We start from the raw sequence: 18,796 nt of genomic DNA, 5'->3' as shown, positions 1-18,796 counted from the left end.
TTTACAACCATAAAACATTAAATTTTAATTGGACGGTAATAGCTTCATTACTTTTAGTTGTAGCAACTATCAACGACCCGTAAGTCGGTAGGTAATGACCATAACATAAGGTTTAGTTTTTCTTCCTTTTATAATTATAATATCACAACAAAACAATTATTTTAATGGACCAGTTTAAATCTAAATAATTATTCTTTTTAAAAATCTATTACCGACATACACGTTATAATCTAGTTTTCTTCTTTCAACGTTGTAAAGTTACGCAAAGTTATGATATTTTTGGAGGACCGATGCTGTGTAGTAACAAGATTCATTAATAACTTTTTATTACTTAAAACTGCGTGTTAGTGATTATATTTTTTAAGTCACATAATCACAAAGTGTTTTGTAGTCACAAGGTCAATTAAATTAAAAATATATAATTTTTTTGAGGACTTTAGTTTTTAGATTCGGAGAGGAAGTTTATAAATTATAAGAGGTGAACCCAATTATAAATAGTAAAGTAAGTCTGAAAATTCATTTTTTGAGATTATAATAAATTCATGTTGATTATTTCTTAAAAGTAAAATTATTTAGCAAAGAAGTGGTACTATTTTAATTTTTTTTTAATAAAAAATAGAATAATATATAGAATCAAATATGTATTTGCATTTTTATTTTGTTTCACCACACCATCACCAGCCTAGGTATATGCGTCTCACTGCTGGGCACATACCTTTTCTTACGAGTATACACGATCGGAATTAGCAGCTTAAAATCGTTAATAACTTCACAGCCATTTTTATGGGTCGGTAATAGTAACAATCGACTCAGTAACTTTATAAATTATTTTTTACATCTTAATCCTTTATTATGTATAGGCAAATTAGTAAAATTACCTTTTACAAACATGATATTAGCATATAAAAATGGAATAGTGAATTTGAGGGCAACCTGTATACTTAAAAAGTATGGCCGAATTTAAAACTGCCTTAAGGGGGGCGTTAATACCTTCATTTACCTTAATTGATTCAAAAAACACCCCCTAGTCTCACAATGAAACATTTTGATGTAGTATACAATGAAACATGATGTTCACTGAACACCGCTACCAGCACACAATGAAACAAACTCATTCTTTTTTTTTATAATTAAAGACTATGTGCAAAATTTGCGAAACTAAAATACCATGAAAATTGGTAATAATTTGTCTATCATACGACAAAATATAAGATACTTAACTTTAGGAATGGCTGAGATAGGATGGTTTATATATTGAATGTTTCATTGATGGCAAGGTTAAGGACACATGTCTCACATTGAAACAGTCGTTTGTAAACACTGTTGCAAGAAAGTGTATGGAATCAAGCATGGAGATGCTCAAAACCCTCCCGCGTCTACCTAGTTGGCAATCATGCTCCGTGGACATAAAAGGCGCCTTTTTCGCAGCATGCCGTACGTGCCGACCAGATTTTCAATTCACAATGAAACTCAGGTGTGTGTACAATGAAACAAGTCTTTCGCTTTTAGATATTTCAGCAATCTTATAATGATTCCATATCTCGGAAACCTTTTAAATAACTAATTTTAGCCTACCACTATTTTCTCCTTTCCTTTCTCATTAATTGAGTGAAAGCATATATGTATTAATGTCATTTATTTATTACACCGTTTCAATGTTTATTAACGATGTTTCATGGTAGACTATAATTATTACATTTGTTTCACTGTAAAAATCAGAGTGTTTCATTGAAAACATGCACAAGTACACAATGAAACAAAACTCATTTAAAAAAAAAGGCTTATAACACAGGAGCTGTTACAGATAAGTAGAAACCAAGAATGCCATATGATAGCCAACGGAATTGTTTATCTTCATACGAAATGTCACACTCATAACTTTAAAAACACCAGAGATAGAAAGGCTTGAACTTTTAGTGTTTCATTGATCAACAAGTTACCCTATGGGGTGCATTACATTTGTTATAATTACTTTTCATATATTATAGTTTGTTATATCGTTATTTTGAATAACGTAATAAATGGCATACTACCGTAATATCTAATGAACGGTAAACATAATGTTATTATTGGTATAACGGTCATAAGGTATATTATGGCAATGTGTATTATACAATACACATTGCCATAATTATTATATACTCTAAAGCATATTATTTAAACAAGTGACATCACATAATTATTTGTGTGGCATAATAGTTGCATGACATAAATGGGTTAGGTTAGGTTGGAACTGCGACTCCGCACAAACAAATAATTACCTAGCAAAAGGAGGGTTAGGTTAGGTTAGAACTTTGACCCTCCTTAGAATAAAATGCCTAGCAAAAAAGTGGTTTAGGTTAGGTTTGAACTGCGGGCCCCGCAGAATCGAAAACCGTGAAAAAATTGGTTAGGTTAGGTTAGAACTGCGACCTCCCTAGAATAAAATAGCTAGTAAAAGAAGAAGTAGGCCTGCGTACTAGTTATAAAAAATATGTAAAACTTTACGTTATTATCTTATTATTAAATAAAATATGACAATAAATGTTATACAATATATGTATTTATACTTGATAAAATTATATGAAATATTAGGTACGTTATACAAAAATATAATATAACAGATGTCATTATAAAATATGTCTATATACTATTTAAAAATTATATTACAATAGGCATTATAGCAATGAATGTTTAGATGAAATCACAATATAACAAAGGAAACGTATAATAAAAATTACATTATAACATAAAATAATATATAAAATGGCGTATGATATATTTTTTATAATTATATTAAGCATTACACATTACACACCCATGTGTATGATAAAAATATATAGATTTCTGAAAGGTACATTTCCTAAAATTTCTACATCAAGATTTTAGGATATTAAAAAATCTAAAAAGTATGTATCCTAATTTAGTTAAATAAAAAAATGAATCCCAAAAAGCACTAAATCGGGAGTCATGGAGAACCAGGGGAGAAGCCTTTGCCCAGCAGTGGGAGTCCTGTGGGACACACAAATAGGCTAAGAAAAAAAATTAAATGAATGTAGGTACTAACAAAAAGCTAGCTTTTACGAGATTCGTTTAACGCCATTGCCATACAATGCACTTGTCACATCTGTGACCTAAAATCAATCTGCCAATTAAAACGAAATGCGACCGACCTTATGGTTAAAGTAAAAGTAAGTCGGCTGTGACTCAACGTAACATATAGTTCAAGTTTAAACGGTGACAATTCATACAGAACAAGAGTATATACTGTATTGTTTTTAGGGTTTTTCTGTGTAATCATTAGGGTCACTGCGTCAGTTTACCGTCCAGTGCCTGTTTCCGTCCACTGGGCGAAGTTGCTACAGAATTGCGTATAATTTGTTCATTATCGTGGAAATGATTATTTTTAATTAATTATGAAAGATATATAGAACATAGTTAATTCTTTCTTAGAATTCCAAGTCCAGTCCAGTCCATTCGCCAAGTTTACTGTGATGTGTGATGTGTGGTGGTGGTATATGTGGTGTGGTGGTGGTGGTGTGTGTGGTGGGTTCAAACCTCGATTGTGATGTATAGAACAGAAAAAACCGTTCTCGAAAAAATGCAAAAAGATGACTAAAAATTCAGTCAGCATCCTTATCCGTTATCAATTCAGAGATCGAACAAATTTGCGTCATTACTCGCAATAATGTGGACATGACTCCAAAATTGATTAAATAATTAATCATTTAATTAATTTCTTACCTGAGGCTTAATTTTGATTCCTAATCAATAAATAACACAAAGATTTCTTATAATGTAAATTTATTAAAGAAAATAATCAGTACGTTTTCCAAATTTTCTGTAGGTACTCATTTTTTTATATCAAAAATATATTTAAGTCCTATTTATTGACTATAGGGAACAAAATTAAATCTCAGGAAAAAAAAATTAAAATAATTAAATGATTAATTATTTAATCAAATTTGGAGTCATGTCCACATTATTGCGAGCAATGACGCCAATCTGTCCGATCTCTGGTTATCATACACAGACAATAGGTTAAGTCACTAAGACGAAATTTGAAATTGAAACTTTTAGGGTAGGTAACCTAACTCCTTTAAAATTATTAGGCCCCCTTAATGTATACCAATGACAATGTATGAATATTACCGAATAAATGATAATGATATGATATGATAAGTACCTGTCTTATATATACCATTTGAAATAACAATCAGTAGGTATTTTGGCCTCAAAATTAGCCATATCGCCAGCTGTCGTTAAAAAGTCGAATAACGCTCTTTCTTATCTTAGGGTCCGGTATATCCGAATTGAGAATGGACCACTTTTTGCTGTAACCACCAGTTACCACCACCAGTTTTGACATTGACAGATTAACTCGCGTGTACGTAAATTACTTTCTATACATCTCGCTTGCACTAATATGCGAGTACGAGCGAGATGCATAGAAAGTAAGTTACTTAAACATGAGTGAATATGTCAATGTTAAAACTGGTGGTAGTGCTTAAGGCGAGTAAATAACGACGACATTTAAGGCAGGCGATTTCCTTTACACATAAAAAACGTATCCACATAACGTGTGGTTTTCCGTTCGTTTCTCAATGAATTTAATTACACATTTCGTAGAATTCACATTTACCTCATGACCACACATGCTTTTTAATGAAATATATTTATTAATGTTTTGTTTAATTTAATACAAACTTAAATACAAAGTCGTTACAATGTTTCGAATTCTTTTAGGTAGCTCTAGGGTTATTTAAAAAAATGCTTTATTCAAATGAACATATGTTCAGTACAACCATGCTATCCAAATATCCTACTACAGTCTAGGTTTCTATAAACTAAGTACAGATTAAGCTATAAAAGTGTGCCTCAAATACTTGCAGGTACCGTAATAATAATGATCCAAATGAAATAATTACCGTTTTTAATATGCTAGTATGTTTATTTAAACGGCAGTAATAATAATCAATCTAAACCGCACATACACAGTTAATATCGCTCAGTCTCACGACATCTATCTAATAGACTGGCGAAGGTAAACTAGTCCCTGTAGAAAAAGACAGCTGTTCACATTAACCCTTAAGTCTAACACGTTAGTGTTTATTTTACTTTAAAAGAAACGTGAGCCGTTTAATAATTTGGCTCAAGTAGGTCACATATTGGCAGGTGCATCAAGAAAAGATAAACATTAGTTAGCTAGACTGTTAATCTAGTGATGTTAGGTCGTGACCTCATGATTCAACTTTAATGGGTAGCTAACTACATAGAATTCGCCGTAGATGGTCGGGATTTGATGTATTTTTTACCCTTGACTGTCTGAGCGTATGCGGCATAGTTTATCCTTTTAGAATGAAAGCTATGTTGAAAGGCATGTGTGTAGGACCTAACTATGTTGAGTGAGTTATTGCTATCAAAGTTAAACTAGTGATTTCTAGCAAACAACTTTGTTGGTTTATATAGTTTCCTGTTAAATATTAACAACTAATAAAGATATAATATATAAAGTTACCTATATTTTTATGTGCTTGTGCTGTATTAAATTATACCTAATCATGATAATAAGCTAAAAGTTGTACGCGTTTCAAGCAATGATTGTTTGGCATAAATACATCGTTGCTATAATTATTGCAGCAGGCGTTTACATAAAAGAAGTCAAGAACTGCTTATTAAGTAGTATTGTAAACAAATTGTTACTTGATCTACCGTATATATCTACCTACATAAAGCGTGACATCTAAACTTTAACGTACACGATTAATAGAGTTCATTTGACACAGAAAATTAACCCCAACAACAGACTGGGTGTTAAAATAAACAGTTTTCCAGATATCCTCTTTTCTGTTTCCTAATTTCTGGAACTTCATTTCTATGTATTACTTATGGTGTCCAAAACCAGTTCCGATAATTTTGGTCTATACTATTTTTCAACTTTCGGGAACATTGGTTACGACGACGACAAGTTAGATGCTAAATACGTATATACCAAGCATTATTTTCTTACAAAAAGAGTCACTAAATAACTTCATCCAATCTTCCAGGACTCCGTAGTGGACTTAGTCGTCGGTCTCGGCGTCCCAGCCTCCAAGATCGTGATCAGCCTCCCCGCGACCGCCCGTCAGTTCACCCTGGCGAACGAGACCCTCAGTACTCCCGGCAGCCCTGCTGTGGACGATCAGCCTAAGGAGATAGATCAGGCTGAGCTCTGCAGGCTGCTGCAGAAGGGACGGTGGACTCTAGAAAGGGACCAGGATCTCTCGGCGCCTTATGCTTTCAAGTGAGTAGTGTTTGAGCGATTGCTCTAATGTTTCACATAGGAGGTTTAATTTGGTTACTTCGCTTTAAAATTTCGTGTTGTTTGTGTTTCATGTCATGAGAATTTTAAAATTGGTTCGGATATGTATATACATTACAATAATACTTAATATGAGAACTAGCCGCTTTTATTATAATGAATAGGTACTTACTGAGTTTAAATGTAGGCTACTTTGTGTTATTTATTTTAGATATTGTCTCAAATTGTCCAAAACTTCTGGTTTTCTTCTTATTTTCAAGGGGTCGTACCACAAATGAAATAAATAATTAATTTATAGCAAACTCTTTAAATACCACTCTCAACTCAACTTTCCAGGAACACAACCTGGATGTCCTTCGAAGACTCCTCATCCGTGGACGTCAAGGGCAAGTACGCTCGCGTCCGTGGGCTGGCTGGCCTGGCCCTTCACAAAGCTGACAAAGACGTTGAGACTCCATGTGGTCCCACGCTGAAGGCTTCCCTTGCTAAGGTGCTGAACCAGCAGAGCAGAGCGCCCCGGGCCGCTGTTCTAAGGTAAACTAAAGTTTAAGGTACATTTCAGTGCACTTGTGTATTGAGAGATTAAACTATTTTGTACTAAAGTTTACGATTATATTTACAGCTCAATTATTAAAGTCCATGGCATGCCCGTACCTTTGACTAAGCATTCAGCAAGCAAACAGCAGTCGTCTATATTGTTCGATTACAAATTATATGGTTATAATGCATTATTAATATTCAGAGTTCCCTACTCCAAGATTACCTACAGAACTGATGGTTATGTTTCCGTTGTCTGTCTTTAAAATTGTCTTGTTGCTTGATTAAAGTCTGAAGTGATTAAAGATTAAAGAAATAAAGTGTTTTACTCGCAGTTATAAAGTAAAACCGTTATTCGTGGTTCCAGGTCACTGGAGCACGAGATCCTCTCCGCCCCTGCGCACGCGCGGGCTCTCGACGCACTGCAAGTCTCTCCCTACAGAATCACACAAATTGTCGACTCTGATGGCGTCATCCACTCGATCCGTGAGGTAACTGTTTTTTCGCAAGGCTTACAACTTGGCAAAAAAGAGTAGAAATTAAAAAGCGGCAACACTGTAGTGTCGTCCCTTTTAAACCAATTTATATAAGAAAACGGGACGACACTACAGTGTTGCCACTTTTTAATTTCTCCTCTTTTTTGCCAAGCTGTAAGATATGATATTCAAAAGTCGTCGACTTTGATATGTTATGTATACATTTTGTGAGTGATGACTTGATGAGCAAACCCATCACAGCTTATAGTGGAAATAGTCGGTAGGCACACAGAGTTGCATCGCTATTCGTAGGTACACCTGTAACGACACAGTCTTCTGACGACACATGGTTTACTCAGGGTCTGATCCTCTCTTTATTTTAATTCTCCCTGACTATGCGTCACGTATAACTACGGGAACGGAAATGTATTGTAATTTATTAAAGAACTTATTAAATAATTTAACCTTTCAAAGAGACTCAGGGACGCAACTGGGGACCCAAGAGCTGGCAGTTACCTCGCTCAACGCTTCCGTCTGGCAGTTCAGCGGGGTAACGCAGCCTGCCTCTTGGGGACCTTGCCGCAGTGGCCTTTTTTAGATTTCGTTTCTAATTTAGTTTTATTTTAGAATAGTTTGTATTTAGTTCAATTATAATTTTAAGTTGTTTTATTAAATTATTTTTTGGCATGTTTTTGTACCATCTACGTCTATGAATAAATATTTATTAATTAAAAAATTCTAATTTGTTTCCAGGACACCCGTACGGAGTTCTCCTGCTCCCGTCAGGGCTACTTCGTGCACCCGCGCTCCTGCGCGCGCTTTTACCGCTGCGTCAAGTTCGACCAGCTCTCGCCCGACTACACGGTATAACTCTTCGTTCCTCCCACCACCTTTTCCCTGGCGTTATCCCGACTTTTTGCGCGGCTTTTTGTCTCTGGCACTATAGTTTTGACGTGCGAATGAACGACTTTCGGGTTCGCCCGATTTACTGCTGTTTATTTTAAAATTTTACTGTAAACTGTTTTAGTTAGGTATTTAGTGACTCCGGTTCAATGTCGAATTTGATGGATTAAGTCAGTAAGGAATGGTTTAATAGGTTAGTTAAACGATCAATTTTTTATGGCAATGTTTTGTTAACAAGTGCTAGAGTCTTATGCGCATGACGTAAGAAATTTTGAAGATTGGATTGCCAATTGCTTGAACTAGTTTTATACCGTTTTTCCAGGTATTCGAGTTCGACTGCCCCGCCGGCTTGGCTTTCGACGCGCGTTACGAGGTGTGCGTGTGGCCCGGCAGCCTGCCGCACTCGCAGGCATGCCCTGGATCCTCTGAGATCGCCCCCGTACCCCGCACGAGGTTCATCTGCCCCGAACATGAAGGTAACATCATCTTGACCAGACTTCCAGACAATGTGTAGACACTGCAATAACTATCACTTCTGGTACCTACCAGATTCACTCTAAATTCCTCCAAACCAAGCTTCTGGACCCTTCAGACCTCTAGTTGTAGGTATTTTGAAAAGACACAAGAATATTTTCATTTACACGGATTTATAATATTTACAAAGAGTTTCACAACAATCTCCACAGAATAAACTCCGAGTCACTGAGAATTTTCGTTCAGATGATGAATACTACAAACCATCAATATTGTTACATTGTGCTCAACTGCTCACTGTTGCCAATTTCGGTTCCAGGTTACTACGCCGACCCCGAGAACTGCCGCTGGTTCTTCGCCTGCCTGGACCACGGGAAGGCGCCGCTGTCCGCCTACGAGTTCCGCTGCCCCTTCGGTCTCGGCTTCGACGCTGAGAAGCTCAAGTGCGACTGGCCCTGGCTGGTGCCGGCTTGTGGAAACATCGCCAGATACGAGGCCGAGGCCTTCGGGTACTCTGGAGCAGTTCTTACTGGTGAGCTTGAAATATATTTTGAAAACAAACGAATCGTAGATCAAATAAACGGATATTCCATCCATTTCTTGTACAGTGTAAAAAAAACGCGAAGTGAAGAGTTAATCTCATCCACAAGCAACGTCATGAATACTTTAGGGTTTAATTACTAGATTCATTTAGAGCATTCACTTTGGTCAGGTCAACCTAGGTGAAACTTTCTTCCACTATATTTTAAAAGCAAAATAATATTTTAATTTCCAGGAGCCGCTGGCTTCCATGGTCAGACCGCCGACGCCGTGAACGTGGCCGCCCACAACAGCCTGATCTCCGGCGCCGCCCTCGACAACCTCGTCGGCATCCAGGGTGGCTTCCTCTCCCAACAGGACGCGCTCGACGCCAACTTCATCGCGTCTCAGGAGTTCAACGGAGCCTCTGGATCCAACGAGCTCGCTTACCAAGTCAACGGAGCCGCGCATGGCAACGGACTCGTCCAGGCGACCAAATATAGTGATGAGGGGAAGTACACTAGTGGCTCGCTGATCTTGGATGATTATAGACTGCCGACTCAATCTGAGGCTCAGAAGATCCATGGTCATCAGGTTAATATCCTCGCAGGAACGGGTGCTGCCGGTTTTTCTTCTGGACAATCTAGTGGCTACTCTTCGTTCTCTTCGGGACAAAACTCTCAATATCAATCAAACGATTATTCCGACAATTCTGGGGCGTACGTGCATGACCCTTCGGGTGACTACGCTGAGCCCTACAAGCATGTAGGTTCTCCAGATGTCCCATACGTCCATGATGATTCTGCTTACAAACAGTCCAGCGACTACTACGATTACGGAAGGTATTCGGCATCTTCTGGAGCTGATAGCAGCGGCCAATATGTACATAACTCTGGGTCTTATGCTGATGATTCATCAAACTACAGAGGATCTTATAACTCAGGTTCCTACAGCGACTCGGGAAAATACCAAGCTGGTATTTACAAGGAATCATCACTTAGCGCTAACGGATATAAAAGTGACGGTGGATCATACAGCGCGGATTATTCCGGTTCGTACACACATGACGACTCTGGTAAATACGTGGCTGGTGTATATAGGGCTGACGGCCATATTGGAGGTTATAATGGAGCAGTATCAACTGGCAATGTTCTGAATAGTCAAGTGTACCATGGAAGCTACAGTACCGCTAACAGTGGAAACTATATCAGCGACTCTAAGGCCTATACTGGTGGATCACACACTTTGGCAGCTGGATCCGTTAATGTCGGTCTGGTTGGCAAGACTACTTTGGTTGATTCTGGATATACTGACCAGTTCAACTATGACGCCTCTAAAGCATCTACCAGTGGCTCCCAATCGTTTGGTCATAATATTATCCACGACAACCAACATTCGGGACACGTCTCATATGTTTCCCAACCGGCAGTTTCTATTAATCACGTAGGAACAGGTTCGCACAACTTGGATGGTTACAGCTACGTCACTACTCCTACTTCATCTGGAATACCCACCACTGCTACTCCGTTCGCTATTACCACAGCGATACCGACAGTAGCATACAAAACTACCTTCGTACCTGAAGCACCTAAGACCAGCGTTAAGCAAATCTTCGGCATCACCCATCCTGCCGTTACGTATGTTCAACCGACAGTGGTACCTGTAAAACAATACGTTAGCAGCACACCTAAAGTGGTTATCACCGACTACAATCAGGCAGCTGATTATCATCAATATGAGAACAAGGACTATTCTGGCTACCAAGCCGGTAACGCCGCATCAGTGAATGGTGAATCTTTTGGTTACGACTACTCAAAACCAGCCATAAAATTTGAAGACGGGATAACCTACTCTACCCCCGCACCGATATCTGTGTCCACATACAAACCTCAAGGCTTTAGCCACAGTCAGCAAACTCTACATAAGGTAGAATCGGTGGGTTATGATTACTCTAATGCCTCGCCAGTGACAGAAGAGCCTTTCAAAAAGGTTGTAGCTTACACCACTGGTCCCAGCGTCAGTACATACGCTGAGCCCACTGCGGCGACGTATACTCCTCAGTCGTTCAGTCATCAAACCATTCATAAAGTAGAAAGTGCCAAAGTGTACAGCCCGGCTGTGGAGGTCGGTTCTGGTTACAACTACGTCCAATCAGGAGTAACCTACGAGCAACCAAAGACTGTAGTCACATACACTACACCCCAGCCGGCTCTAGAAGTCCAACCTGCTGTCTCCACCCATGAGCCGCAAGGTTTCAGCCATCAAACTCTACATAAAGTAGATGCTAGTCAAGTTAACACTTACTCTCAAGAAAGTTCTGGATACCATTACGAAAAACCCGCTGTTAGCTTTGAAGAGACCGCTAAAACCGTTGCCCAGCACGTTACACCTGCTCCAGCAATTGTTTCTACTTATACTCCACAATCGTATAGCCATCAAACAATTCATAATTTCGACAACAGCAAGTCTTATGCTCAATCAGAAGAAAGTGGATACGACTACACCAACCATGGGGTTAGTTACGAACAACCACAAACTGTAGTTGAGTATACAACAGCTCAACCAGCTCTAGCTGTCTCTACGTACGAACCGAAAGGCTTTAGTCTTCGAACTCTACATAAAGTAGATGCTGGTCGAGTGAACACTTACTCTCAAGAAAATGCTGGGTATATCTACCAAAAACCAGCCGTTACTTTTGAAGATAATGCCAAGACTATTGTTCAACATGTTACACCTGCTCCAGCAATTGCTTCGACCTACAGCCCACAGTCGTATAGCCATCAAACAATTCATAAAGTCGAAAACGGCAAGTCTTATGCTCAATCACAAGAAAGTGGTTACGACTACACGGACCAAGGCATCAGTTACGAACAACCACAACCCGTAGTTGAGTACACGACAGCCCAACCTGCCATCGCTGTCCAGCCAGCGATATCAACCTATCAACCCCAAGGGTTCAGCCATGAAACTGTTCACAATGTCGACACTGCTCAAGTCCATACTTATTCCCAACACTCATCATCCTCTGGATATGATTACCAGAAGCCTGCAGCAAAGTTTGAGGAAGCCCCGGCAATCGTAACTTATTCGACTCCAGCGCCAGCAGTTGTTTCCACCTACAAACCGCAGTCGTATAGTCATCAAACCATCCACAAAGTAGAAAAGGTGGTTCCAGTGTCATCTACACCTGCACCTAAGGTTGAACTCGCCTACCAGCCTGCTGTATCTTATTATGAAAACCCTATAATTAAATACACCCAAAAGGTAACACCAGCGCCATACGTAGAGCCTACTGCCGCTGTTTATACTCAAACATACAAGCCTATAAGCCATCAGCACGAGGTGAGCCATATTGTTAGCCAACCTGCTCAGTACGAAACATCTCATCAATCGTACAATTACAACACACAATCCCTCAACTTGAACCAAGGGTACTCATACAGCCAGCCAGAGATTCAGCGAGATGTAGAAACAGTGACTGCCAAATCTTACTCTGATGCTAGTGAAGTATCACACCAAACGTATCACCTTTACAATGACAACACTCAATACAAATCAAAGGACAACGTTGTGATCGTATCAAGCACGCCAGCGACACTCGCCTATGAAGAGCATTACGCCGAATACGAGGCTCCAAAGAAGGCATACAAAGCACCCGAATATATTCCGCCAAAGACTGATTATCAAGAATCGTATGTAGTGTCATCTACTGCTAAGCCAATAGTTCAGGAGCAGGCCGTTTATAATCAAGCTCAAAATAACTATGATTACAAATCGGAAGACTACTCCCAGCAGTACGAAAATGTGCAAAGTTACGTTCCTGCTCAGCAAGTTTCATTCACTACTTCTCACATTGAACAGCCAAAGAAGATAGAAACTAACCAATATTCATCATTCCAAGTATCATACCAAACACCAGAGATCCAGGTAGCCAACAAGGCTGAGGAATATCTCCCCCCTGTAGTTTCTACAGTAGCACCAGTAGTGACATCTACGTATAGGCCAGTTACCTATTCTACGACGTCTCGGGAGTATTTGCCGCCCACACCAGAACTTACCTACAACGCTCCTGAATATCTACCTCCTAAAACAGAAAATACCTATCTGCCTCCGGTAACTAGAAAGACATACGTGAAGTCAACTACAGCGGCCCCTACTTACAAGTATACTGAGTCCACAACATACAAAGCACCTGAATATCTGCCACCCTTAGAAGAAACTGCTCAGGGCCTAGTTAATTTTGAAAGTGAAGGGCAATCATTTACCTCTAAAATTGTGTACAACCCTTACAAATCCGTGTCATCGGAAGCACCCATTGTTGTATCCACTGCTGCACCAGCGAGACAGCAGAATATTGTTGTTGCTACGGCCAAGTCTCATGCTTATACCACGTCGTCACCTGCGTACGTGTCAAGTACTTACAGTCCAACCGTAACGTCAACCTACGCTCCTTACAAACAGGAGCTTGTAGAAGTTACTCCAGCGCCTATTCGCAGGACGAAGCCAAAGGTTGCTGTAGTCACTAAGATAAACGATTTCAACCCCCTTCTCGTCAGGAAGTTGGGCGCTGTTTGCAGTTGCCAATCCCCAACTGTCGTACTCAAAGGAACACGCCCTAAGGTTCAAAACCAAGACTTCTTAGATTATAACAACGATTATGATGGCTCCAGCCGTGGTGACATAAACGATAACCAATGGGCTCAAAAATCTAGGAATATTGTGTCAAACGTTAAGACAGCTACTGTGGCTCCTTATGTTTCTACCACTTTCAACCCTATTATTGTGCCCGACGATTCTTTCTACCAAGATCTCCCTGAACAGAATGAGTATGTATCAGTGACGCCTAAGAGGAAAGAAGTGTACGTATCAAGCACTCCCTCCTTTGTTACCTCCACCGAAAAGGTTTACACGATAAGACCACGCGTAAAGGCTGTGACTGTCGCCCCTACATATAAGACCGTCCTGTTGAAACAGGAAGTAGCCCCTACAGCTATTGTCAAGGAAGCCATAGTAGCAGGCTCAGAATCTGGATCCATTGAATCTCAGTCGTTTGACCGATATGGGCCTGGTGGATGGAGGAGCAGAGACGAAACTTTGCAAGGGTCCGTCGACTGTCAGAGAGCTGGTCTTTTCAGACATCCCAAGCAATGTAACAAGTTCTACGCTTGCAGATGGGATTGTACCAAGCAGAGATTCACCCTCCACGTGTTCAACTGTCCTGTTCAGCTAAGCTTCGACCCCAGCCTGGGAGCGTGCAACTGGCCGAGCCAAGGTCCTGCCTGCCAAGGCGACACACTTCTCACCAACGCTCTGTAAATTCTAGTATCTTATATAATCGTGCCATCGAAATTGTGATAAAATGTGATCACGAAATGTACCAGGGATAGTTGATGTTGATGTCTCTCTCAAATTAATCTTAGAAACTTATTTATTTGTTTGATTTTGTTAATGTTACGTTGTAGTTATTTATTACTTCTTTGCTTCAGAATGCTTTTTGCTTGCTTAGCACCATTACAGTTACCATTTTTATGTTTCCAAACTTGTGTTCATTGTTAACTTTTATTTTGCGACTCATCGCGCACACTTATTTTATTATTTTATTTATGATTAAGTACCAAGTTACCTAAAATGTAAGGTTACCATTATCTAGTTTATATAACACGTTTTGTTATGTAAAATAGTGAAGTCATTTTTGTATAATTCTCATTTATTGTGTATTATAGAACGGATTCGCTCTATGATTGTAAATACATTTTTAATCAATAATAAAGCATTTTATTTAAACAAAACATACAAAGCTTATAAAGAAAACCGGGAATATGCTTCCAGTAAATATTAAACAAAATTGTCCCCATATAAAGGGGATGAAAGCCTAAATATCAGGTTACAATTAAAACATTTAAATGTTTAGTGTAACAGGTTTCTCAGCCTCTGTCAATACGCAAACATACTTCGATACAATAGGATCCACCTCCTCTTCGATGAACTCAGTCACTTGTTCCGGAGCCCTTCCGATAAAGGTAGACGCGTCTAAAATCTTGTCTAACTGAGAAATGATCGGCGCGAAGTACGCATCCTTCTTCACACGGTCAATAAGATCATTATCTTTCCCATGCTGTTTCACCTGAGCTCCGGCTTCGTGAGAAAGAACCCTTATCTTCTCGTGGCATACTTGGCGATCTCCTCCGGCTTGAACCATGGCCATTATAATGTTCTCTGTGGCCATAAACGGCAGTTCTTGAGCAATATGCCGATCGATCACTTTGGGGTATACGACTAAGCCTTGGCAGATATTAAGAAGGGTCAGTAAAGTCGCATCAGCGGTGAGGAAAGCCTCAGCGAGCGTGATGCGGCGATTGGCGGAGTCATCCAAAGTACGCTCAAGCCATTGAACTGCATGAGTGTTAGCTGCATTCGCGTGCAGAGTGATCAGATGGCGAGAAAGTGCGCAGCAGCGCTCCGAACGCATAGGATTCCTCTTATAAGGCATAGCGCTAGATCCAATCTGAGATGCTTCGAACGGCTCCTCAACTTCCTTACGGGAAGCAAGCAGACGAATATCAGAGCACATCTTATGCACAGTCGCTCCCAAACCAGATAGAGCCGCAACTACCTCCAAGTCAACCTTTCTAGAATAAGTTTGTCCAGTGACTAAGTAGCGTTTGTCAAAGCCAGCGAGTTCGGCTACCCTCTTGTCGAGAGCGCGGACTTTAGCGCTGTCACCTTTGAAGAGTTGCATGAACGATGCTTGGGTGCCAGTGGTGCCTTTGACGCCGCGGAAGCGGAGGTCGTCTCTTGCCCGGGAGAGGGCGCGTTCGTCCATGAGTAGATCGCTGAGCCAGAGAGAGGCACGCTTACCCACGGTCGTCAACTGCGCGGGCTGCAAGTGCGTGAAGCCCAGTATTGGTAGCGATCTGAAACGTAATACATTGCTATCAGCAATGATACTTTGGAATTCCATTATAAGTAGATGAAGAATCAGAATTTCGTTATCTGGCCTCTGTCGCTCCTGCATATTAGAGTGAAATGAAATTTGAATATTAGACGTTGATTCGAACATCAACGTAAAATGTTCATCAAGATTGTTCCGCAACTCATCTACAATGCAGTAAAGTTTCACATAGTTAGCATAGCTACTTAAGAATTTGCATAAATGCTTGGGTGTATTTGTTTCATTCATCTATCTACAATAGTAGTAACTGACTCATGCAGGAGGTAATTAAATCAGCATCCCACCGAGCCCACGCACATAAAACAAAGTACTTTCGAGATATTAAGTCATAGAGCCTGGCTGCTTCTTTTTAACTATCAGTTAGTTTTAATATAATAGTCGTTGTCGTTTATGAGAATAATTAGACAATAATTACGTCAACCTAGACAGTAAAGGATGACTCACGTTAGACCTGGCTGTGTCCGTTTCCGGGGCTTACTTTTCTATGACATGACAGGCGATCACGTGACTTTACATAGAAAACGATCCTCAGGAAGCTCCGGCTCGGACAAGGCCCGGTCTAGGGTGAGTGATCCTTAAATCGACAATAACAGAACGCAATGCAGAGAAAAAGGCCCTTTTATTTGGTTGAAGCAGTAATATAGTAAGGAAGACAATAGCATTTTACAGACTTTCCGCTAAAAAACCTTGAGTAGCAAAGTTGCAGTCTGAGTGATTCAATAAGTATTGAAGATTTTTTTATTTTACTTTACTGAATTTGCAAACTGGCTCCAAGTTAGATGAAAGGTGCTGCATCGGGGCAGCATTCAGAAGAATTAAATAAGACATAACTTTTAGGACTTACTTGTATTGATCTGCAAACTTCGCCAGTCGACTAATGACAGCTGCAAGCCTCGGCAGCAGCAAATCCAGTCCATGTTTCAAAGTAATCAAATCCGTGTTATCCCCGACGTAGCACGAAGTAGCCCCAAGGTGTATAATAGGCGCGGCATGGGGGCAGCGTTCGGCCAGGGTGTGGACATGGGCCATGACGTCATGTCGGACTTTCTTCTCGTGTTCTGCCGCTGCTGCGAAGTCGATGTCGTGGATGGCGGACTCCAGCTCCGAGATCTGCTCGTCGGTGATGTCGAGGCCTAGCTCCTGGAATGAGAAATGGCTGGAGTTAAAAATCAGTCACATCTAACTTAGCAACAAAATTGTGGAACAGCAAATCTGTCTTAGTTTCGTATTCTTTTTTAAGTAAAGAAGTGTTGATCAAACTTTAACTATTTATGTAAGTATCTATTAAAATTTAAAACAATCATATTCTAATAAACTTCTTATTTTTACATTTAACAAAACGCGATATACAATAACAATAGTAAGAGGTTCGTTCATACTTTTAAAACGACCTTCATACTATAACACTTTAAACTCTCGCGTTTTGTACACATATTTAATTACACAAACGGGGTGCAATAGCTGAGCACTTGCTGACAACAGGAACGAATCACTGGATTGAGCTACATAAACCCAAAGTCCTCTCCAACGAGCGACACTATTATGCGCGGATCGTGAGAGAGGCGATTGAAATTAAAAAACACCCTAAAAATTTCAATCGTGAGGACGGGTACAAATTATCGTCTACTTGGGGACCAGTGATTCAAATGTTGAAACCAGCGGATATATCTTCGGACCAGTGTACGGATACTGTGAGTGTTGCGTGTCGTGCCGTGGACAATAAACATTAAACTTTAACGGGTAGCTGCAATTTCTTTGTCTACCCCGAACATTTTTATAAACTAATTTCGGGTAGTTTAGTGGTGTTTTATTAATATCTCCGTTGACATTTGTTGGGACGTCAGTCTTTCCGTGACCACAGCTGGTGCAACTCAGCTGAAACGTCGGAATTAAAGGTAAAAACAATGAAATTATATCGCGGTAGACCCGTTTGTGTAATTAAATATGACCTTCATACTGATTTGATGCGCTTAGATTACTTACATCGGTATCATATTTTCAAATACATACTAAATACGCCTCCGAGGCGTTGTTACGAAACTTAAGCTGACGTTCGGATGTCAAAAGCAGCTGCATAAGGGTAACATTCCATTTCTGACCGCAGCTGCACTACTAGTACGAACGCGTCGGTGTCATTGTCAATTTAATGGTAGTGCTGCTGTTGTTGGAAATGGACTGTCACCTTTACTGTCGCGATTAAATCCGTCACTCATTTTATCGAGGAATTTGATAATGACAATGCCCGAGTCAACGCCGCCGCAGCAGTAATGCCGCGATAGCAAATAGCAGAGGCGTGGTAGCGGTTAATTAAAAACGATACGTTAACTCCAATTATTAATTTAACAAGTGTCAACTTCGCATAAATACAGCTTGACACGAAAGTCACGAAACAAACAATAAACACGCTCAATAAATTATACTTATAATTAGTCAGGTCATGAAAAGAGATGAAGTAGCTTTAATAAACGTGCACGCTTGACACTACCTAATTTGTACGGTAAATCTTCTATTCATAAAGGTCCCATAGTTGCTAAATCCCAAGGGCATATTCAAACTCTCATAAACACGTATCATATTCATGTATACTCATAATTTCAACCTTTACGCATACAACATAAAGTTGAAATTGTAAAAGTAGGTAGTCAAGATACGAGC

The 18,796-nt window shown here is 39.7% G+C and overlaps 2 protein-coding genes across 2 annotated transcripts in view; one reads left to right on the top strand and one right to left on the bottom strand.

Moving 5' to 3' along the window:
• LOC134791636 (uncharacterized) overlaps positions 1-14,959 on the top strand; it is a 43,499-nt gene extending 28,540 nt beyond the window's left edge. Inside the window, exons 3-9 of the mRNA XM_063762689.1 lie at positions 6,027-6,262; positions 6,617-6,814; positions 7,185-7,308; positions 8,047-8,157; positions 8,519-8,672; positions 8,990-9,202; positions 9,446-14,959. Coding sequence (XP_063618759.1) covers positions 6,027-6,262; positions 6,617-6,814; positions 7,185-7,308; positions 8,047-8,157; positions 8,519-8,672; positions 8,990-9,202; positions 9,446-14,505 — 6,096 coding nt within the window. The 3' untranslated portion in view covers positions 14,506-14,959. The remainder of the gene's footprint in view (positions 1-6,026; positions 6,263-6,616; positions 6,815-7,184; positions 7,309-8,046; positions 8,158-8,518; positions 8,673-8,989; positions 9,203-9,445) is intronic.
• Positions 14,876-18,796, bottom strand: part of LOC134791696 (adenylosuccinate lyase) — a 69,132-nt gene continuing 65,211 nt past the window's right edge. Inside the window, exons 2-3 of the mRNA XM_063762800.1 lie at positions 16,986-17,281; positions 14,876-16,103 (exon numbers count right to left, since the gene is read on the bottom strand). Coding sequence (XP_063618870.1) covers positions 15,089-16,103; positions 16,986-17,281 — 1,311 coding nt within the window. The 3' untranslated portion in view covers positions 14,876-15,088. The remainder of the gene's footprint in view (positions 16,104-16,985; positions 17,282-18,796) is intronic.

Source organism: Cydia splendana, chromosome 6 (assembly GCF_910591565.1).
Source record: "Cydia splendana chromosome 6, ilCydSple1.2, whole genome shotgun sequence".
Lineage (NCBI taxonomy): Eukaryota > Metazoa > Arthropoda > Insecta > Lepidoptera > Tortricidae > Cydia > Cydia splendana.
This window is presented reverse-complemented; position numbering and strand designations above follow the sequence as displayed.